This window comes from Semicossyphus pulcher, unplaced genomic scaffold (assembly GCF_022749685.1).
Source record: "Semicossyphus pulcher isolate SPU_LCO1_2020_fin unplaced genomic scaffold, fSemPul1.0.p SCAF_1, whole genome shotgun sequence".
NCBI classification, from domain to species: domain Eukaryota; kingdom Metazoa; phylum Chordata; class Actinopteri; order Labriformes; family Labridae; genus Semicossyphus; species Semicossyphus pulcher.
In genome coordinates, this window is record NW_027211603.1 from 36156224 (window position 1) to 36179258 (window position 23035).

The 23035-nt window shown below is 42.2% G+C and overlaps 1 protein-coding gene across 1 annotated transcript in view; it reads right to left on the reverse strand.

Annotated features, from left to right (window-relative positions):
• The window catches only part of LOC138591281 (mucin-2-like), a 152326-nt gene that overhangs the window by 28897 nt on the left and 100394 nt on the right, over positions 1 to 23035 (reverse strand). Inside the window, exons 27-33 of the mRNA XM_069661861.1 lie at positions 20409 to 20846; positions 20149 to 20327; positions 16004 to 16887; positions 4855 to 5026; positions 2964 to 3202; positions 2644 to 2827; positions 1928 to 2110 (exon numbers count right to left, since the gene is read on the reverse strand). Coding sequence (XP_069517962.1) covers positions 1928 to 2110; positions 2644 to 2827; positions 2964 to 3202; positions 4855 to 5026; positions 16004 to 16887; positions 20149 to 20327; positions 20409 to 20846 — 2279 coding nt within the window. The remainder of the gene's footprint in view (positions 1 to 1927; positions 2111 to 2643; positions 2828 to 2963; positions 3203 to 4854; positions 5027 to 16003; positions 16888 to 20148; positions 20328 to 20408; positions 20847 to 23035) is intronic.

Genomic DNA, 23035 nt, shown 5'->3' on the forward strand with positions numbered 1-23035 from the left:
GCTCCTCTCCTGCCAAGACCCCTCGAACCTGGTCAGGCTGAGGTTAAGAGGTGCTTTCAGGAAGACGGAGGTGATTCGGCGGCTGCTAGCAACAGTAACGTACCGGTTGGTTGGACAACTAAGCAGGTGGGGGAATGGACAGACCACAACATTTGGCTCGACGTCAAGGACAGCAAGTTAGGGTATTTAGGGTTTGTGTGTGTATGGATTCTGTTGCAGCGTGTAGTTGTTGCGCGTAGTAGTTACGTGTGTATATCCTAGCTAATTGCCATGGCTTGCGTCAATGAAATGTTGTATTTTGAGTCTGTGTAAGACTTCAGCCTAACACTGCAGCACTAGGGGGGACCCCCTGATTGCCACTGGGTATTTCGCACAATGCTTATAATATAATCTCTATTTACAGATTCTACATAGTAGAATAGTCTACATCGTAAGAATCTGTAGGTAGGGACGTGGATTTCTGGGAAGGCAAGTGTTTGGTTTCTGTTTGAACTACGCTTGTAGTCCGAGTAATATTAGCCAATCACGCATCAGCAGGCTGCAGCGTATGGAAGAAAAACAGTCTGTGAGGAAAGCAAGAGCAGGCGGAATGTAATCCGCTATAATGACATCCCGGCTCCCAACGTTGGATCTGACAACAATTTACCTTCTTATTAATCTCTATAAACATCTGGCACGGGAAGAGCTAACAATCTGTTCTGGATCTAAAATGTAACTTGAGATGAATTCCCTTGACGCTGTGTGAATGCATCAGATTGATCCGACCTCGGTTCAACAAACAAGGATTTTAAAAGTTTTCTTCTCCTCTTGAGAACAAACCTGACAAAGCTTGAATTTTTACTTCTTACAAAACTGCATCATGATATTGAAATTTCGGCAAAGGCAAGACCCATTAATAACAAGTAAATCACAAGAAAACGGTTTCTCTTTCTGTAACAATGCAGCACATGGAAAAGGAAGTCTTGACTGGAAGTTATCGCTTACCGCTCGGCACGTTCACCAGTGTCCCCAGAGACTATATGGTTATCAGACTTTAGCCGATAGGATCCGAGATTGCTTATAATATAACTAAGCTTCTTAGCTGCAGTTCTGGCAGGTTATGGTAGATAAATGAAGTAGCCTTATAACAAATAAATTCCACCATCCTGTTCATTTTCTTCCAAATTTTCACTTTCATAACTGTTGACCGTGACACATTTGATGCAGCTAAATTTACTATCCCCTGAGGTAACTTAGATGGCTGGACAGCGATATCAGTCTGTAGAATCCCAATGTTGATTTTGAGTAGGACTTCTTGCTGACTGCAATTTCCGGGCGCCACTTTCTAGGGGGCCGTTGGCTTGAGCCTCAAATGTTTTCAATGTGGTCCCGGGTATGATGTTAAATAGGCTACTTTATTTCCTTTCTCTCTGCTCTGCCTGCATTTACTGTCACTCTGATGCTCCCTCTCTCTTACTTGCTTGATTTGCTTGATTGAATTGTTGAGTTATGTTTTGCTGTACATATATCGTACATTATTTTGTTTATTTAGGTTGATCTAGTCGTCTAATTTCAGCATTGTAAGTAATCCAGACAGACAGATGGATGGAGGGAGAGAGAGACAGCAACATGTGATGAAAGAGAGGGGAAAGAATCAGCACAAGTGAAGTGAGAGAAGAGAAAGTTGCAAATTATGAAAGGTGAAGCATTACAATGCATGAACTATATCTAAGAATGTTTATTGTGTCTAAGAAAACCCATTTAGTATCACAATAAAGTAATGTTAACTTTTTTTTTCCAATTCTAGTAAACAAATGTTAAATGATAGCTAATAGAGGTACACATTTACCATTTTCAGTGATTACTTGTGTGTGTCAAATAAGAGTGCATAACATTGCACCAAAAATCCTTAACCTGCTAATTAAGAGTTCACAAATGGGTGGTTTACAAGGGGGTCCTATTGCTTCTTTTGCAGTGGTCTTGGTTGATGTTGTTGTTGTCATTGGGGGAGGTGTGGGGGGAACACATGTATCATTATTTGGGACAAGCCAGTGTCCTGCACAGTTTGAGCAACTTCCCATCATGCCATTGGGAAAATGGCAGTCATTGGCCTGGGAGTTGTCACAGGTCCCTGGAAAATGAGAAGGAACAGTAGCTCATTAATAAAAAGTGTCCTGGATTACTTCTGATACTTTAATTTGACTAATGACTACTTTCGCTAAACATAAGTCTCCGGTGGCTTATTTAATATGGCAGCAATTGAAGCTGCACAATGTGGCTCTTTTATAGCATGTTGTGAATAAAACGTGTACATGACCACAGCAGAACAGGTATCTCATATGGATTATCTTGTAAACCCTTTATAACATCTATGTTAGACTGGACCAAAGGACTCTACCAAACTCGCTCATCTAACTGTATTGTAGTAGAGCGATGTGCAATTGTTTTCACTGAGTAGCGTCCTTTGTTTGATTTGTTTTAATGGTGCATTTTTCCGTATCTCAACCGAAATGCTAACTAAGGAAACATTTATGATTTTTGAAGCTTCAGTGGCGTGTCAATAAGTCCATGGGAAAGCACTGACATCTTTTTCAACCCATTATTCTTACATTACTGAAAAGGCTTAGAATAAGAAACAGCAGCATGTCTGTTGTAGATACTCACCGCACTGTCCCTCAGTGTTCCCACTGAAGAGGGAATAAGGAAGGTAAATGCTGAATGAGTTGGTCCTATAAATAACTTCTGTGTTAATGGCTGGTATTTTCAATGTGATCTCTGTATCTGTGCTAGTGAGGAGCAGGTCGGAGTTGCTGTAAGCAGGATAGATATGTTTTTGGTTTATATACACCTGTTCGAAGGAAAAGACAAAAAAATGAATTCCTAAGTCCAACTGCAGAACGCATCACGCAGTCTCAAAATAATCAATAAAGTGACATACTGACACTTACACAATATGTGTCGTGACGATTTAAAATGATGCTTACCACATTGCCTACATCCTTCAGCTGAGTCAAAACTATCTTGTAGGATTGGAACAAAACAATGACAGCCTGGGGACAGAATGTGCTGTCTGAAGGATCACACTCTTGATTATCCAATATAATAGTCAGGTTGTATTTATTTATGATTTCTGTGACCAGGTAGAAATCACAGTACTGCTGGAAATCATAAGTTTTTCCATCCAACGTGCTGTAGTGCTTTTTATTCACGACAGTGCATACACCTGCAGGATGAGAAGAACCATGGAGGGAAAGAGAAAGTAAACACTGAAACAAGTAGAGAGCATAATTACTTCCGCTAAGGCTACTTCAATATACCTTCAGTACTTAGCTCTAGTTAGCAGCAAGCTGCTTTAGTAGCTACTGCTTCCTGCTATTGGTTGGTGGGTTATTACATGAATTACCACCTTGCAGTTGTATGCCTCCACCAACTAGTGAAGTTGAAGTTAGATTTCTGTCTGTGTACACTCTAGATGTTGGAGTTATTAAACAAAATGTATTAAGTGCATGTTTTGGAAAAATGGAAGTTAATACTATAGTGACATGTATGTTTCCAGTGAATAGTTTCCAGTGAGAAATATGCTGCCCTCACTTAGAGACTATTGTTCCAGAGGAGGAGAGAGTACTGATAAAGAGCTCTGACACATGATGCAACTATCATCACCTTAAGTTCAGTCTTAGCAAGATCAAAGAGCTTGTTGTGGATTACCAGAGGAACATGAGGCCCCCTGTCCTGGTAGTCATCCTGTGAGAGGAAGTACATTGGGGTCTATATCAATAAGAACTTGATTGGAGTGACAATATAAAGCGTTATGCTGTCACAGTGAAGTTGACCTTTCATCTTTTGAGTATGAAATATAATAAAATATAATATATAATATATATAATATAAAATGTCATCACTTCATCATTTTAAACTTTGTGTGAAATTTTGTCATAATTAACGTATTAATTCTTGAGTTATGGCCACAAACATGTTTTGTGAGGTCACAGTGACCTTGACCTTTGACCACAAAAATCTACTTAGTTCATCCTTGAGTCCAAGTAGACGTTTGTGCCAAATTTTAAGAAATTCCCTTCAAGGCATTCCTGAGGTATCGTGTTCACAAGAATGGGAAGGACGTGAGATCACAGTGACCTTGACCTTTGACCATCATATCTAATCACATCATTCTTGAGTCCAAGAGGACGTTTGTGCCAGCTTTTATTATAATTAGGACCATCTTGTGAACACGTTTCTGAGATATCGTGTTCACAAAATGGGACAGACGGACGGACGGACGGACGTATTGACGCACAGCACAATGCCTCCGGCCATGGCTGTCGCCAGCACAGAGGCATAATGATGAAGGCATTGTGCCATCAAATTTGCATAAAACCTGGTTCTAACTCTAATTGATTTTGCGATGCATTATGGCATTTTGCATATTTCTATGTGGACTCTTAAAGCAAATGAAACATTTTCTAACATTTTTAATTATAACAATTATAAATGCACAAAGGAGAGAGGAATGCGCTCTATTTCTAGATGTACTAGCACAGTTAGATTTACTAGAGCTATTACACTTACTATTCGGGCAGATGTGACACATTCTACCATAGACACCTGCTGTATTTATCTAATTGACACATGTTTGCATGTCATTCAAGCTGGCTTTATAGAAAAGACTTGCAGTTGAGGCCATAAACTCACAAGGAAAACTTCTTTACAACTGGATATGCATCCTGCTGGCCCTTAAAATGGATTCTCTGACCAGGAGGCTGTCCACTTCTCTAATACATTCTATGCTCTAGGCAGCTGTCTTAGCATAAGAAGATCCTCGCTGCATATAAAAGTAGTGGTAAACTCTGTTGAAATGATACATTTTCAACTTACATTGACATTCATAGTGGAAGCAGCATCCATTTTCATCATAGACCTTAACAGCGGGGCGTCCATTGGTACATATGAGTTTTTGTACTTCGGGACAGGAATAAGCTTTCTTTGTTACCTTGCCATCAATGCAGATAGCATGGGTGCAATTGTCAATCATCCAGGACTCTCCATGCTGGATAGGGGTTGAGCAGTAAGCAGTAAGTTATGTAAAAGGAAACAATGAAGTCTTAAAGAATAAATTGTAATTTACCAACATTTTCAAGATGCAGGGCTAAATATTTTCTGTGCATTGAAATGTTCTCTGTAAACATTTGTTTTCATTTGTTCTGTGTTTACTTCCGGTTTTATTTTGTATCCTGGTGCAGTTTCCCGCCAGTTTTTTCCCTACACCTGTGTCCTATTGGTAATAAGTCCAACCTGTATAAATACCCCTGTTTTTTCACTCACCCTCTGCCAGATTGTCTTTGTCACCCTGTCTTCATGCTTTCTAGCCTTGATTTCCTTGTGTTTGTTTGTTTTTGGATTTTGGTTTTTGTGGATTACTCCTGTTGGATTATTCTGCCCTCGCTGACTGCCTTTCCGTGTATGACCAAAGAATGTTTCAGTAAAGCAATTTGCTTGATAACTGGATTTTGTGTTCTGGATTTTCCTCTGCATTTGAAGTTATTTGGTTTTAGATTGTTACAGTGCATAATATTTTGCAATTTTATTTTTTGATCTATTCTATAATCTCAAGATAAATGTAACCATATTGCCATGTGGTCTGATTTTCTACATGTTGATTTTTTTATTTCTGAATTATTAAGTTTTAATACTAACATATTACAACATGTCATATTTGGTTAGATTGTACATATTTTACTGGTTTATATGCAGAAATAACATCTGACAATCTAGGTACAATGTAGTCGCCTAATAAATCTTCATGGTGTCACATAAATATGATCCTGGTAATGACACACTCATTAACTTGGACTTAGAAAATAAATTGTTTCTTGGAGCACCACTTAGACATTTTTTTTTAAACTATCACACAAAGATATTCATCGTAACTGCACATCTGTTACCATTGTTATTACAAAGTAAAATTATGAGGCTAAGGAAAGTATTTTTGCTAAACTAATGGATCGTATGATCTGTTTTATACCTTTTTTCTCTGACAACAGCAGTCCTTGGATGGAGTTGTTGGCACAGTGGTGGTACCAGGGGTTGTGGTAGGTATTTGTGTTGTGGGACATGGATTCGAATGTGTCTCAACTTCACAAGATCCATTGCAATATGCAACAAAACACCACCCAGCACCATCAGTGACATCGTACACCAAATCCCCTGTGAAAAACAGTTGAGATAAAAATTTAGTGCAGAAAATTGAAGGGTACTAATTCAAAAACAAACCATAACAAAAAGACTTATTGGGTGGTCAGAACGAGAATTGCCCTGCATTAAAAAAAAATGCGGGAGCTAACTTCCCAGATGGCTCTGGTTGTAACTCTTGATTAACTCGCTGATGGTCGCTTTCCTTTTTAGACTGTTTGCCTTCATCTGAGTGTCTTATTTGTTTCTTGGATTTTCACATATTTTTGAAGTTGTATCTGTAGTCATCGATCTTTTCTTTGTTTGTTCAGCCATAGTAGATTACTGTTTACTTGCAACACTTGCAGAGACTGGAAAAGCAGCCGCTTAGCTCCGCCTACCCTCTCTGGCAGACCAACCAATGCTGGTTGATGGAAAACGCATCACTAACTGGGTGCCGCTTTTTTCCGCAAAAGTCTCACCAGCCATCCAGTCCATAATACTGCAAATGCAAAGGTTTTTATCAGTGGGCCATAAGCTCAGTCACAATTGTGTTACCTCATTCGGCAATGGATAGAGACTTAACAGACATTTATTTACATATTTACCACATTCTGAGGTGGTCTGGGATGCATTTCTCCACATTCGTCTGGCAGTGTGTACAAACATGTTTCCTGGGCAACATGAAGGAATGCCCACTCTCCCCATATCCACGGCAACAATCATGTGGATACAGGAGGTCCACTTGCTTTTCATTCCTGTCTGATTTAACATTTCTCTGCTGTTTATCTTGAAGATAATTTATTAAGTGCTGGAGACTGCACTTAATTATTCAATTAGGGCAATCCCGGACTGCGTGGGTGGAGCGTTAGACTGCGTGGGTAAGAGCTATGATCCACCAGCAATTAATCAGTTTAGAATAATGAAGAACAGCGAGGACACAGATCTGTGTGTTTCTCGTGCTTTAAAAGTAGCGATCTGTCCTGTATTTCCAACCACAGCCACTATAAAGCAAAAACATCTCTACATGCTGCGAATGACATGAGCAGGGACATGTGTCCCACAAGCAGCATGGGAAGGAGAGTGATGTTTCATATTCTGTCTGTTTAGTTTTTACTCTTAACAGAGAATCCAGTCTGCTGTGTAGTCCATACATTTCACTGATAAATCACAGAGCTGTAGAGGAGCATCAGGCTTCAAGAGAAACCTAAGTTTGATTACTTTACTTACTCATACGCTCCCTCCCTCCCTCTGTGCTCATGCACATGATTGGAGCCCCCCCCCTCTTTCAGAAATGCGACTGCAAGTCCTTCATTCCTCCCTCCTTATTTATCTTTATTTCTAAGTGAGATCAGCTCTTCGGCAAAGAATAAAAGGTAGTGGCTTATTTGAAATGTATTCTACATGTAGTTAAATTTAACCCAAATAATTGATAAATTAAAAACTTAATTATACCTACATTGTAAACAACAACTGTCTTACTCACAAGTTGTAATCTAACCTTTTTTTTAAGTGTAAAAAGATTGAAATGGTAAGATAATATTTCAGTCATGATAATCAATAAAAGTGGACTTATTATATCACTTGTGGATCCCAAAAAAGTTACAAATGATTAAGTAACATATAAGGAGTGAGTCTGACAAACTAGTAGGATCATTAACATAGGGGAAAAATAAATGGTGAAAATGAAACAAAACAAACATTGCTAATATATTGATATTGAGCCATATATTCTATGAACATAATTAGGGCCCGAGCACCGAAGGCGGTGCGAGGTCCTCTTGGAACCCAAGGAATTATTAGGGCCCGAGCACTGCACGCAGTGGCGAGGACATCTTGGAATGCAAGGAATTATTAGGGCCGGAGCACCGACGGGTGCGAGGACCCTATTGGAACCCAAGGAATTATTATTAGGGCCCGAGCACTGCACGCAGTGGCGAGGACCTCTTGGAATGCAAGGAATTATTATTAGGGCCCGAGCACCGACGGGTGCGAGGACCCTATTGGAACCCAAGGAATTATTATTAGGGCCCGAGCACTGCACGCAGTGGCGAGGACCTATTGGAATGCAAGGAATTATTAGGGCCCGAGCACTGCACGCAGTGGCGAGGACCTCTTGGAATGCAAGGAATTATTAAGGGCCCGAGCACTGAAGGCGGTGCGAGTACCTCTTGAAATTGAAGGAATTATTATTAGGGCCCGAGCACCGAAGCGGTGCGAGGACCTCTTGAAATTGAAGGAATTATTAGGGCCCGAGCACCGAAGGCGGTGCGAGTACCTCTTGAAATTGAAGGAATTATTAGGGCCCGAGCACCGAAGGCGGTGCGAGAACCTCTTGAAATTGAAGGAATTATTAGGGCCCGAGCACCGAAGCGGTGCGAGTACCTCTTGAAATTGAAGGAATTATTATTATTATTAGGGCCCGAGCACCGAAGGCGGTGCGAGAACCTCTTGAAATTGAAGGAATTATTATTCTTTGTTTGTTTGTTTGTTTGTTTGTTTGTTTGTTTCTGGTGCCAAATGAATCGCATATTTGGCGGCTTTAACATGCCCCAAAACTCATCAAATTTGGACTGTGCATCAGGTCTGGTGAAAAATTTGATATTTTGTGGGTTTCGCAGATGACTGTTGCAAAATGGCTCCATAGCGCCCCCTAGAAATTTTCAAAAACGCCTCCCCATGGAGGTTACTTTCACCTAGGTGTATGAAATTTGGTAAGCATATTGAACAGCCCAAGACGCACTAAAAAGCCTCTTGCACCCATACCTCAAACCAAACAGGAAGTCAGCCATTTTGCTTTGAATTTCAAAATAAGACGTGTTTTTGGCGATTTCCAGGGGTCATACTTTAACGAACTCCTCCTAGGGACTTCCTCCCAGACTTTTCAAAATCGCTCAGTTGATTGACAACACATTGAAGATTAAAAGTTATCAAAAGCTTGAGTTTTTGAGAATGGGCGTGGCCTTGGCTGGGGGTCAAAGTCTGATGTTTTTTGGGCAAAATGCCAAAAAATGAAAATCACTGTAACTCTCACATACAGTCTTCTATCCTCTTCATATTTCACATGTCAGACAAGAATCCCAGCCCCAACACCATTACATGAAAATATTTCCCATCAGGCCTAGCGCCCGCTACTGGAAACAGGAAGTGACATGTTTTACTCTACAAGCCCCTCCTCCAAGGTGGTAAAACATATTAACCTCAAATTCATGTCAGGAAACTCTTAAGACCTTGATTAAGGTCTGTAAGAAAACTTGGTGAGGTTACAACAGAGGGCGTGACCCTGGCGGCGCCACGAATATAACCTTCGCCATGATGCCTCGCCATAACATTTAGGCATTGATAACTCGTCCGTACTTCATCCTGTCTGCACCAAATTTCACATGCTTGATCAGAGTCCTGCCCTGAACAGATCTACACACTCCTTTCCTTACCAATCCTATAGCGCCACCCACTGGTGACAGCCTGTATCAACTCTCATATACATTGTCCAATCTCCACCAAATTTCACAGGTTTGATGAGGGTACTGCCCTGAACACATCTACAGATACATTTTTCACTCAAAGTCATAGCGCCACCTACTGGGCAGAGCCAGTACTAACTCTCACATAGATTGTCCGATCAGCTCCTAATTTCACATGCATGTTAACAGTCTTGGCCTGCACAGGTCTACATAATCATTTTTCGCTCATACTCATAGCGCCACCTACTGGCAAGAGTCAGGACTACCTGTCACATACAATGTTCTATCAGCTTCAAATTTCACATGCATGATTATAGTCTCGGCCTAACAGATCTCCATAGGAATTTGGGTGATGCTGACAGCAGCCCCTACTGGTGGACAGCCTGTGGCTACAGCACATCCTGTGCTTCATGCACACCCCGCTTCTGAGGTGCACCCTGTGTCTGCAGCACACCCCGCGGCCGCGACAAGCCCCAACGTGGCCACGAGTGCGAGGGACCGTTCATCGCCGCTTGCGGCTTTAATTCTTCTAATCCGCAATGAATCGCAAATTTGGCGGCTTAAACATGCCCCAAAACTCTATAGTGCTCTATAGCGCCCCCTAGAATTTTCCCAAAATTCAGCCCCTAAAGGAGGTTACACCTACGGGCCTGAAATTCGGTAGGCATATGTATCATGTCCATACCTACAAAAAAGTCTCATATACATATGCCCATAACCCAACAGGAAGTCAGCCATTTTGCTTTGAATTTCAAAATAAAGCGTGTTTTTGTCGATTTCCAGGGGTCATACTTTAACGAACTCCTCCTAGGGACTTCCTCCCAGACTTTTCAAAGTCGCTCAGTGTATTGACAAGACATTGGAGATTAAAAGTTATCAAAAGCTTGAGTTTTTGAGAATGGGCGTGGCCTTGGCGGGGGGTCAAAGTCTGATGTTTGTTTGGCAAAATGCCAAAAATGTAAAATCACTGTAACTCTCATGGATAGTCTTCTGCCTTTTTCATATTTCACGTGTATGACAAGAGTCCCAGCCTGAACACAATTACATGAAAATATTTCCCATCAGGCCTAGCGCCCGCTACTGGAAACAGGAAGTGACATATTTTACTCTACAAGCCCCTCCTCCAAGGTGGTAAAACATGTTAACCTCAAATTCATGTCAGGAAACTCTTAAGACCTTGATTAAGGTCTGTGAGAAAACTTGGTCAGGTTACAACAGAGGACGTGACCCTGGCGGCGCGGCGAATATAACCTTCGCCATGATGCCTCGCCATGACATTTAGGCTGCGATAACTCGCCTGTACTTCATCCTGTCTGCACCAAATTTCACATGCTTGATCAGAGTCCCGCCCTGAACAGATCTACACACTCCTTTCCATACCAATCCCATAGCGCCACCTACTGGGCAGAGCCAGTACTAACTGTCACATACATTGTCCGATCAGCTCCTAATTTCACATGCATGATGACAGTCCTGGCCTGGACAGATCTATATATACATTTTTCACTCAAAGTCATAGCGCCACCTACAGGGCAGAGCCAGTACTAACTCTCTGATTGTCCGATCAGCTCCAAATTTCACAGGTTTCATGAGGGTACCGCCCTGAACAGGTCTACATATTAATCTTTAGCTCATAGTCATAGCGCCACCTACTGGGCAGAGCCAGTACTAACTCTGACATAGGTTGTCCGATCAGCTCCTAATTTCACATGCATGATAACAGTCTCGGCCTGCACAGGTCTACATATTAATCTTTCACTCATAGTCATAGCGCCACCTACTGGGCAGAGCCTGAATAAACTCTCATATACGTTGTCCAATCTCCTCCAAATTTCACAGGTTTCATGAGGGTACTGCCCTGAACACATCTACATATTATTCTTTCGCTCATAGTCATAGCGCCACCTACTGGGCAGAGGCAGTACTAGCTCTCACATAGATTGTCCGATCAGCTCCTAATTTTACATGCATGATAACAGTCTCGGCCTGCACAGGTCTACATAATCATTTTTCGCTCATACTCATAGCGCCACCTACTGGCAAGAGCCAGTACTACCTGTCACATACAATGTTATATCAGCTTCAAATTTCACATGCATGATCTTAGTCTCGGCCTGAACAGATCTCCATAGGAATTTGGGTGATGCTGATATCACGACCTACTGGTGCACAGTCCCTGGCTACAGCACATCCTGTGCTTCATGCACACCCCGCTTCTGAGGTGAACCCCGTGTCTGCAGCACACCCCGCGGCCGCGACAAGCCCCAACGTGGCCACGAGTGCGAGGGCCCGTTCATCGCTGCTTGCAGCTTTAATTATTATTCTTTCTTTGTTTGTTTGTTTGTTTGTTTCTGGTGCCAAATGAATCGCATATTTGGCGGCTTTAACATGCCCCAAAACTCATCAAATTTGGACTGTGCATCAGGTCTGGTGAAAAATTTGATATTTTGTGGGTTTCGCAGATGACTGTTGCAAAATGGCTCCATAGCGCCCCCTAGAAATTTTCAAAAACGTCGCCCCATAGAGGTTACTTTCACCTAGGTGTATGAAATTTGGTAAGCATATTAAACAGCCCAAGACGCACTAAAAAGCCTCTTGCACCCATACCTCAAACCAAACAGGAAGTCAGCCATTTTGCTTTGAATTTCAAAATAAGACGTGTTTTTGGCGATTTCCAGGGGTCATACTTTAACGAACTCCTCCTAGGGACTTCCTCCCAGACTTTTCAAAGTCGCTCAGTTTATTGACAACACATTGAAGATGAAAAGTTATCAAAAGCTTGAGTTTTTGAGAATGGGCGTGGCCTTGGCTGGGGGTCAAAGTCTGATGTTTTTTGGGCAAAATGCCAAAAAATGAAAATCACTGTAACTCTCACATACAGTCTTCTATCCTCTTCATATTTCACATGTCAGACAAGAATCCCAGCCCCAACACCATTACATGAAAATATTTCCCATCAGGCCTAGCGCCCGCTACTGGAAACAGGAAGTGACATGTTTTACTCTACAAGCCCCTCCTCCAAGGTGGTAAAACATATTAACCTCAAATTCATGTCAGGAAACTCTTAAGACCTTGATTAAGGTCTGTGAGAAAACTTGGTGAGGTTACAACAGAGGGCGTGAACCTGGCGGCGCCACGAATATAACCTTCGCCATGATGCCTCGCCATAACATTTAGGCATTGATAACTCGTCCGTACTTCATCCTGTCTGCACCAAATTTCACATGCTTGATCAGAGTCCCGCCCTGAACAGATCTACACACTCCTTTCCTTACCAATCCTATAGCGCCACCCACTGGTGACAGCCTGTATCAACTCTCATATACATTGTCCAATCTCCACCAAATTTCACAAGTTTGATGAGGGTACCGCCCTGAACACATCTACATATACATTTCTCACTCATAGTCATAGCGCCACCTACTGGGCGGAGCCTGTATAAACTGTCATATACATTGTCCAATCTCCACCAAATTTCACAGGTTTGATGAGGGTACTGCCCTGAACACATCTACATATTCATTTTTCGCTCATAGTCACAGCGCCACCTTCTGGTAAGAGCCAGTAGTAACTCTCATATACAATGTTCAATCAGCTTGAAATTTCCCATGTATGATTACAGTGTCGGACTGAACAGTTCTCCATAGGAATTTGGGTGATGCTGACAGCAGCCCCTACTGGTGGACAGCCTGTGGCTACAGCACATCCTGTGCTTCATGCACACCCCGCTTCTGAGGTGCACCCCGTGTCTGCAGCACACCCCGCGGCCGCGACAAGCCCCAACGTGGCCACGGGTGCGAGGGCCCGTTCAATGCTGCTTGCAGCACTAGTTTGTATTTGTACTTCTGTATCAAAAGAAATCAATATTTATCAGTGATTTACTAAATTTGAATCCATAAAATGAAAAAAATATCAGTCTGAAAAAAAAAACAGGAAAGGCACTGTTTATCCTATGACCCCCATGTATGAGGTATATTTAAAATAAAAATGTAAGATCACCCACCAGGATGAAATGATGTTCCATTTGCAATGCAGACACATGTCGCAGTTGAGGAATGTAGTGATATTGTTGAAAACGCTGTGGATTCGGTTCCTCCAGTAGTGGTTGCACCAGTTGTTAAAACAGTTGTGCTGCCTTGAAGAGTTGTTATTAATAGGCTTATCGAAGTTGCAGTGGATGCTGTTCTTACAGTTGAAGATACGGTAGTTGTGATTGGGGTTGTTGTTGGTGTTGTAATAGTGGCAACAGAAGGTGTTAATGTTACAACTGTTGTTGTGGTTCCGTTAGTTGTTGTTGGTGTTGCAGTTGTAGTGGTGGCAACAGAAGGGGTTGATGTTACTCGTTTTGTTGTGGTTCCGGTAGTTGTTGTAGAAGTTTTTCTACCAGTTGTGGTAGAGGTTGTAACTTGGCCAGTGGTGGATTCTGTAGGTGGTGTTGTTGTCTCAATGCTTGTTGTCTCAGTTTCTTCTGTTGTGGTTGTTTCTTTAGTTGTGGTTCCTATAGTTGTAGTTAATGGTGATGTAGTAGTGGTACCAACAGAAGTTTGTGTTGTACCACTTGTGGTAGAAGATGTAACTTGGCTAGTGGTGGATTCTATAGGTGTTGTTGTTGCGGTAGATGTTGTAAATGGGCCAGTGGTGGATTCTGTGGCTGTTGTTGTTGTGGTTCCGTTAGTTGTTGTTGGTGTTATAGTTGTAGTGGTGGCAACAGAAGGTGTTGATGTTACTCGTGTGCTTGTGGTTCCATTAATTTTTGTTGAAGTAGTTCTACCAGTTGTCGTAGACATTGTAACTTGGCCAGTGGTTGATTCTGTGGCTGTAATTGTGGTTCCTTTAGTTGTTGTTGGTATTGCAGTGGTGGCAACAGAAGGTGTTGATGGTACTCGTGTTGTTGTGGTTCCATTAGTTATTGTTGTTGGTGCTGTAATTGTAGTGGTGGCAACAGAAGGTGCTGATGTTACAACTGTTGTTGTGGTTCCGGTAGTTGTGGTTGATGTTGTTCTACCAGTTGTGGTAGAGGTTGCAACTGGGCCAGTGGTGGATTCTGTAGGTGGTGTTGTTGTCTCAATGCTTGTTGTCTCACTTTCTTCTTTTGTGGTTGTTTCTTTAGTTGTGGTTCCTATAGTTGTAGTTATTGGTGATGTAGTAGTGGTACCAACAGAAGTTTGTGTTGTACCACTTGTGGTAGAAGATGTTACTTGGCTAGTGGTGGCTTCTATAGGTGGTGTTGTTGCGGTAGAAGTTGTAAATGGGCCAGTGGTGGATTCTGTGGCTGTTGTGGTTCCGTTAGTTGTTGTTGAAGTTGTTCTACCAGTTGTGGTAGAGGTTGCATCTGGGCCAGTGGTGGATTCTGTGGCTGTTGTGGTTCCGTTAGTTGTTGTTGGTGTTGCAGTTGTAGTGGTGGCAACAGAAGGTGTTGATGTTATTCGTTTTGTTGTGGTTCCATTAGTTTTTGTTGAAGTTGTTCTACCAGTTGTCGTAGACGTTGTAACTTGGCCAGTGGTGGATTTTGTGGCTGTTGTTGTGGTTCCTTTAGTTGTTGTTGGTATTGTAGTGGTGGCAACAGAAGTTGTGGAAGTTACTCGTGTGCTTGTGGTTCCATTAGTTTCTGTTGAAGTTGTTCTACCAGTTGTCGTAGACGTTGTAACTTGGCCAGTGGTGGATTCTGTGGCTGTTGTTGTGGTTCCTTTATTTGTTGTTGGTATTGTAGTGGTGGCACCAGAAGGTGTTGATGTTACTCGTGTTGTTGTGGTTCCATTAGTTATTGTTGTTGGTGCTGTAGTTGTAGTGGTGGCAACAGAAGGTGTTGATGTTACAACTGTTGTTGTGGTTCCGTTAGTTGTAGTTGAAGTTGTTCGACCAGTTGTCGTAGACGTTGTAACTGGGCCTGTGGTGGATTCTGTAAGTGGTGTTGTTGTCTCAATGCTTGTTGTCTCAGTTTCTTCTGTTGTGGTTGTTTCTTTAGTTGTGGTTCCTATAGTTGTAGTTACTGGTGATGTAGTAGTGGTACCAACAGAAGATTGTGTTTTACCACTTGTGGTTGAAGATGTAACTTGGCTAATGGTAAAGTCTCTAGTTGTTGTTGTTGCGGTAAAAGTTGTAAATGGGCCAGTGGTGGATTCTGTGGCTGTTGTTGTCGTGGTTCCGTTAGTTGTTGTTGGTGTTGTAGTGGTGGTAACAGAAGGTGTGGAAGTTACTCGTTTTGTTTTGGTTCCATTAGTTTTTGTTGAAGTTGTTCTACCAGTTGTTGTAGACATTGTAACTTCGCCAGTGGTGGATTCTGTGGCTGTTGTTGTGGTTCCTTTAGTTGTTGTTGGTATTGTAGTGGTGGCAACAGAAGGTGTGGAAGTTACTCGTGTGCTTGTGGTTCCATTAGTTTCTGTTGATGGTACTTGTGTTGTTGTGGTTCCGTTAGATATTGCTGTTGGTGCTGTAGTTGTGGAAGAGGTTGTAACTGGGCCAGTGGTGGATTCTGTGGTTGTTGTGGTTCCATTAGTTGTTGTTGGTGTTGTAGTTGTAGTGGTGGCAACAGAAGGTGTTGATGTTACTCGTTTTGTTGTGGTTCCGGTAGTTGTTGTTTTAGTTGTACTACCAGTTGTGGTAGAGGTTGTAACTGGGCCAGTGGTGGATTCTGTATGTGGTGTTGTTGTCTCAATGCTTGTTGTCTCAGTTTCTTCTGTTGTGGTTGTTTCTTTAGTTGTGGTTCCCATAGTTGTAGTTAATGGTGATGTAGTAGTGGTACCAACAGAGGTTTGTGTTGTACCACTTGTGGATGAAGATGTAACTTGGCTAGTGGTGGATTCTATAGGTGTTGTTGTTGCGGTAGAAGTTGTAAATGGGCCAGTGGTGGATTCTGTGGCTGTTGTTGTCGTGGTTCCGTTAGTTGTTGTTGGTGTTGCAGTTGTAGTGGTGGCAACAGAAGGTGTTGATGTTACTCGTTTTGTTGTGGTTCCATTAGTTTTTGTTGAAGTTGTTCTACCAGTTGTCGTAGACGTTGTAACTTGGCCAGTGGTGGATTCCGTGGCTGTTGTTGTGGTTCCGGTAGTTGTTGTTGAAGTTTTTCTACCAGTTGTGGTAGAGGTTGTAACTGGGCCAGTGGTGGATTCTGTAGGTGGTGTTGTTGTCTTAATGCTTGTTGTCTCAGTTTCTTCTGTTGTGGTTGTTTCTTTAGTTGTGGTTCCTATAGTTGTAGTTAATGGTGATGTAGTAGTGGTACCAACAGAAGTTTGTGTTGTACCACTTGTGGTAGAATATGTAACTTGGCTAGTGGTGGATTCTATAGGTATTGTTGTTGCGGTAGATGTTGTAAATGGGCCAGTGGTGGATTCTGTGGCTGTTGTTGTTGTGGTTCCGTTAGTTGTTGTTGGTGTTGTAGTTGTAGTGGTGGCAACAGAAGGTGTTGATGTTACTCGTGTGCTTGTGGTTCCATTAATTTTTGTTGAAGTTGTTCTACCAGTTGTCGTAGACATTGTAACTTGGCCAGTGGTTGATTCTGTGGCTGTAATTGTGGTTCCTTTAGTTGTTGTTGGTATTGCAGTGGTGGCAACAGAAGGTGTTGATGGTACTCGTGTTGTTGTGGTTCCGTTAGTTATTGTTGTTGGTGCTGTAATTGTAGTGGTGGCAACAGAAGGTGCTGATGTTACAACTGTTGTTGTGGTTCCGGTAGTTGTTGTTGAAGTTGTTCTACCAGTTGTGGTAGAGGTTGCAACTGGGCCAGTGGTGGATTCTGTAGGTGGTGTTGTTGTCTCAATGCTTGTTGTCTCAGTTTCTTCTTTTGTGGTTGTTTCCTTAGTTGTGGTTCCTATAGTTGTAGTTATTGGTGATGTAGTAGTGGTACCAACAGAAGTTTGTGTTGTACCACTTGTGGTAGAAGATGTTACTTGGCTAGTGGTGGGTTCTATAGGTGGTGTTGTTGCGGTAGATGTTGTAAATGGGCCAGTGGTGGATTCTGTGGCTGTTGTTGTCGTGGTTCCGTTAGTTGTTGTTGGTGTTGTAGTGGTGGCAACAGAAGGTGTGGAAGTTACTCGTTTTGTTTTGGTTCCATTAGTTTTTGTTGAAGTTGTTCTACCAGTTGTCGTAGACATTGTAACTTTGCCAGTGGTGGATTCTTTGGCTGTTGTTGTGGTTCCTTTAGTTGTTGTTGGTGTTGTAGTGGTCGCAACAGAAGGTGTTGATGGTACTCGTGTTGTTGTGGTTCCGTTAGTTATTGTTGTTGGTGCTGTAGTTGTAGTGGTGGCAACAGAAGGTGCTGATGTTACAACCGTTGTTGTGGTTCCGGTAGTTGTTGAAGTTTTTCTACCAGTTGTGGTAGACGTTGTAACTGGGCCTGTGGTGGATTCAGTAGGTGGTGTTTTTGCGGTTCCATTAGTTGTTGTTGGTGTTGTAGTTGTAGTGGTGGCAACAGAAGGTGTTGATGTTACTCGTTTTGTTGTGGTTCCATTAGTTTTTGTTGAAGTTGTTCTACCAGTTGTGGTAGACATTGTAACTGGGCCAGTGGTGGATTCTGTAGGTGGTGTTGTTGTCTCAATGCTTGTTGTCTCAGTTTCTTCTGTTGTGGTTGTTTCTTTAGTTGTGGTTCCTATAGTTGTAGTTACTGGTGATGTAGTAGTGGTACCAACAGAAGATTGTGTTTTACCACTTGTGGTTGAAGATGTAACTTGGCTAGTGGTAAATTCTCTAGGTGTTGTTGTTGCAGTAGAAGTTGTAAATGGGCCAGTGGTGGATTCTGTGGCTGTTGTTGTTGTGGTTCCGTTAGTTGTTGTTGGTGTTGCAGTTGTAGTGGTGGCAACAGAAGGTGTTGATGTTACTCGTTTTGTTGTGGTTCCATTAGTTTTTGTTGAAGTTGTTCTACCAGTTGTCGTAGACGTTGTAACTTGGCCAGTGGTGGATTCCGTGGCTGTTGTTGTGGTTCCGGCAGTTGTTGTTGAAGTTTTTCTACCAGTTGTGGTAGAGGTTGTAACTGGGCCAGTGGTGGATTCTGTAGGTGGTGTTGTTGTCTCAATGCTTGAAGTCTCAGTTTCTTCTGTTGTGGTTGTTTCTTTAGTTGTGGTTCCCATAGTTGTAGTTAATGGTGATGTAGTAGTGGTACCAACAGAGGTTTGTGTTGTACCACTTGTGGATGAAGATGTAACTTGGCTAGTGGTGGATTCTATAGGTGTTGTTGTTGCGGTAGAAGTTGTAAATGGGCCAGTGGTGGATTCTGTGGCTGTTGTTGTCGTGGTTCCGTTAGTTGTTGTTGGTGTTGCAGTTGTAGTGGTGGCAACAGAAGGTGTTGATGTTACTCGTTTTGTTGTGGTTCCATTAGTTTTTGTTGAAGTTGTTCTACCAGTTGTCGTAGACGTTGTAACTTGGCCAGTGGTGGATTTTGTGGCTGTTGTTGTGGTTCCTTTAGTTGTTGTTGGTATTGTAGTGGTGGCAACCGAAGTTGTGGAAGTTACTCGTGTGCTTGTGGTTCCATTAGTTTCTGTTGAAGTTGTTCTACCAGTTGTCGTAGACGTTGTAACTTGGCCAGTGGTGGATTCTGTGGCTGTTGTTGTGGTTCCTTTATTTGTTGTTGGTATTGTAGTGGTGGCACCAGAAGGTGTTGATGTTACTCGTGTTGTTGTGGTTCCATTAGTTATTGTTGTTGGTGCTGTAGTTGTAGTGTTGGCAACAGAAGGTGTTGATGTTACAACTGTTGTTGTGGTTCCGTTAGTTGTAGTTGAAGTTGTTCCACCAGTTGTCGTAGACGTTGTAACTGGGCCTGTGGTGGATTCTGTAAGTGGTGTTGTTGTCTCAATGCTTGTTGTCTCAGTTTCTTCTGTTGTGGTTGTTTCTTTAGTTGTGGTTCCTATAGTTGTAGTTACTGGTGATGTAGTAGTGGTACCAACAGAAGATTGTGTTTTACCACTTGTGGTTGAAGATGTAACTTGGCTAATGGTAAAGTCTCTAGTTGTCGTTGTTGCGGTAAAAGTTGTAAATGGGCCAGTGGTGGATTCTGTGGCTGTTGTTGTCGTGGTTCCGTTAGTTGTTGTTGGTGTTGTAGTGGTGGCAACAGAAGGTGTGGAAGTTACTCGTTTTGTTTTGGTTCCATTAGTTTTTGTTGAAGTTGTTCTACCAGTTGTTGTAGACGTTGTAACTTCGCCAGTGGTGGATTCTGTGGCTGTTGTTGTGGTTCCTTTAGTTGTTGTTGGTATTGTAGTGGTGGCAACAGAAGGTGTGGAAGTTAATCGTGTGCTTGTGGTTCCATTAGTTTCTGTTGATGGTACTTGTGTTGTTGTGGTTCCGTTAGTCATTGTTATAGTTGTTCTACCAGTTGTGGAAGAGGTTGTAACTGGGCCAGTGGTGGATTCTGTGGTTGTTGTGGTTCCGTTAGTTGTTGTTGGTGTTATAGTTGTAGTGGTGGCAACAGAAGGTGTTGATGTTACTCGTTTTGTTGTGGTTCCTTTAATTTTTGTTGAAGTTGTTATACCAGTTGTCATAGACGTTGTAACTTGGCCAGTGGTGGATTCTGTGGCTGTTGTTGTGGTTCCAGTAGTTGTTGTTTTAGTTGTACTACCAGTTGTGGTAGAGGTTGTAACTGGGCCAGTGGTGGATTCTGTATGTGGTGTTTTTGTCTCAATGCTTGTTGTCTCAGTTTCTTCTGTTGTGGTTGTTTCTTTAGTTGTGGTTCCTATAGTTGTAGTTAATGGTGATGTAGAAGTGGTACCAACAGAAGATTGTGTTTTTCCACTTGTGGTTGAAGATGTAACTTGGCTAGTTGTAAATTCTCTAGGTGTTATTGTTGCCGTAGAAGTTGTAAATGGGCCAGTGGTGGATTCTGTGGCTGTTGTTGTGGTTCCGGTAGTTGTTGTTGAAGTTTTTCTACCACTTGTGGTTGAAGATGTAACTTGGCTAGTTGTAAATTCTCTAGGTGTTATTGTTGCGGTAGAAGTTGTAAATGGGCCAGTGGTGGATTCTGTGGCTGTTGTTGTCGTGGTTCCATTAGTTGTTGTTGGTGTTGTAGTTGTAGTGGTGGCAACAGAAGGTGTTGATGTTACTCGTTTTGTTGTGGTTCCATTAGTTTTTGTTGAAGTTGTTCTACCAGTTGTCGTAGACGTTGTAACTTGGCCAGTGGTGGATTCTGTAGGTGGTGTTGTTGTCTCAATGCTTGTTGTCTCCGTTTCTTCTGTTGTGGTTGTTTCTTTAGTTGTGGTTCCTATAGTTGTAGTTAATGGTGATGTAGTAGTGGTACCAACAGAAGTTTGTGTTGTACCACTTGTGGTAGAAGATGTAACTTGGCTAGTGATGGATTCTATAGGTGTTGTTGTTGCGGTAGAAGTTGTAAATGGGCCAGTGGTGGATTCTGTGGCTGTTGTGGTTCCGTTATTTGTTGTTGAAGTTGTTCTACCAGTTGTCGTAGACGTTGTAACTCGGCCAGTGGTGGATTCTGTGGCTGTGGTTGTGGTTCCTTTAGTTGTTGTTGGTATTGTAGTGGTGGCAACAGAAGGTGTGGAAGTTACTCGTGTGCTTGTGGTTCCATTAGTTTCTGTTGAAGTTGTTTTTCCAGTTGTCGTAAACGTTGTAACTTTGTCAGTGGTGGATTCTGTGGCTGTTGTTGTGGTTCCTTTAGTTGTTGTTGGTATTGTAGTGGTGGCAACAGAAGGTGTTGATGTTACAACTGTTGTTGTGGTTCCGTTAGTTGTAGTTGAAGTTGTTCTACCAGTTGTGGTAGACATTGTAACTGGGCCAGTGGTGGATTCTCTATGTGGTGTTGTTGTCTCAATGCTTGTTGTCTCAGTTTCTTCTGTTGTGGTTGTTTCTTTAGTTGTGGTTCCTATAGTTGTAGTTACTGGTGATGTAGTAGTGGTACCAACAGAAGATTGTGTTTTACCACTTGTGGTTGAAGATGTAACTTGGCTAGTGGTAATTTCTCTAGGTGTTGTTGTTGCAGTAGAAGTTGTAAATGGGCCAGTGGTGGATTCTGTGGCTGTTGTTGTTGTGGTTCCGTTAGTTGTTGTTGGTGTTGTAATTGTAGTAGTGGCAACAGAAGGTGCTGATGTTACAACTGTTGTTGTGGTTCCGTTAGTCATTGTTATAGTTGTTCTACCAGTTGTGGTAGAGGTTGTTACTGGGCCAGTGGTGGATTCTGTGGCTGTTGTTGTTGTGGATCCATTAGTTGTTGTTGGTGTTGTAGTTGTAGTGGTGGCAACAGAAGATGTTGATGTTACTCGTTTTGTTGTGGTTCCATTAGTTTTTGTTGAAGTTGTTCTACCAGTTGTCGTAGACGTTGTATCTTGGCCAGTGGTGGATTCTGTATGTGGTGTTGTTGTCTCAATGCTTGTTGTCTCAGTTTCTTCTGTTGTGGTTGTTTCTTTAGTTGTGGTTCCTATAGTTGTAGTTAATGGTGATGTAGTAGTGGTACCAACAGAAGTTTGTGTTGTACCACTTGTGGTAGAAGATGTAACTTGGCTAGTGATGGATTCTATAGGTGTTGTTGTTGCGGTAGAAGTTGTAAATGGGCCAGTGGTGGATTCTGTGGCTGTTGTTGTGGTTCCTTTAGTTGTTGTTGGTATTGTAGTGGTGGCAACAGAAGGTGTTGATGGTACTCGTGTTGTTGTGGTTCCGTCAGTTGTTGTTGGTATTTTAGTGGTGGCAACAGAAGGTGTTGATGTTACTCGTGTTGTTGTGGTTCTGTTAGTTGTTGTTGAAGTTGTTCTACCAGTTGTCGTAGACGTTGTAACTTGGCCAGTGGTGGATTCTGTGGCTGTTGTTGTGGTTCCTTTAGTTGTTGTTGGTATTTTAGTTGTGGCAACAGAAGGTGTGGAAGTTACTCTTGTAGTTGTGGTTCCATTAGTTTCTGTTGAATTTGTTCTACCAGTTGTCGTAGACTTTGTAACTTGGCTGTTGGTGGATTCTGTGGCTGTTGTTGTGGTTCCTTTAGTTGTTGTTGGTATTATAGTGGTGGCAACAGAACGTAGTGATGTTACTCGTGTTGTTGTGCTTCCGTTAGATATTGTTGTTGGTGCTGTAGTTGTGGTTCCGTCAGTTGTTGTTGAAGTTGTTCTACCAGTTGTGGTAGACGTTGTAACTGGGCCAGTGGTTGATTCTGTAGGTGGTGTTGTTGTCTCAATGCTTGTTGTCTCAGTTTCTTCTGTTGTGGTTGTTTCTTTAGTTGTGGTTCCTATAGTTGTAGTAATTGGTGATGTAGTAGTGGTACCAACAGAGGTGTGTGTTGTACCACTTGTGGATGAAGATGTAACTTGGCTAGTGGTGGATTCTGTAGGTGTTGTTGTTGTTGTGGAAGAAGTTGTAACTGGGCCAGTGGTGGATTCTGTGGCTGTTGTTGTTGTGGTTCCGTTAGTTGTTGTTTGTGTTGTAGTGGTGGCAAAAGAAGGTGTTAATGTTACAATTGTTGATGTGGTTCCGTTAAATGTTGTTTTTGGTGCTGTAGTTGTGTTGGTTGC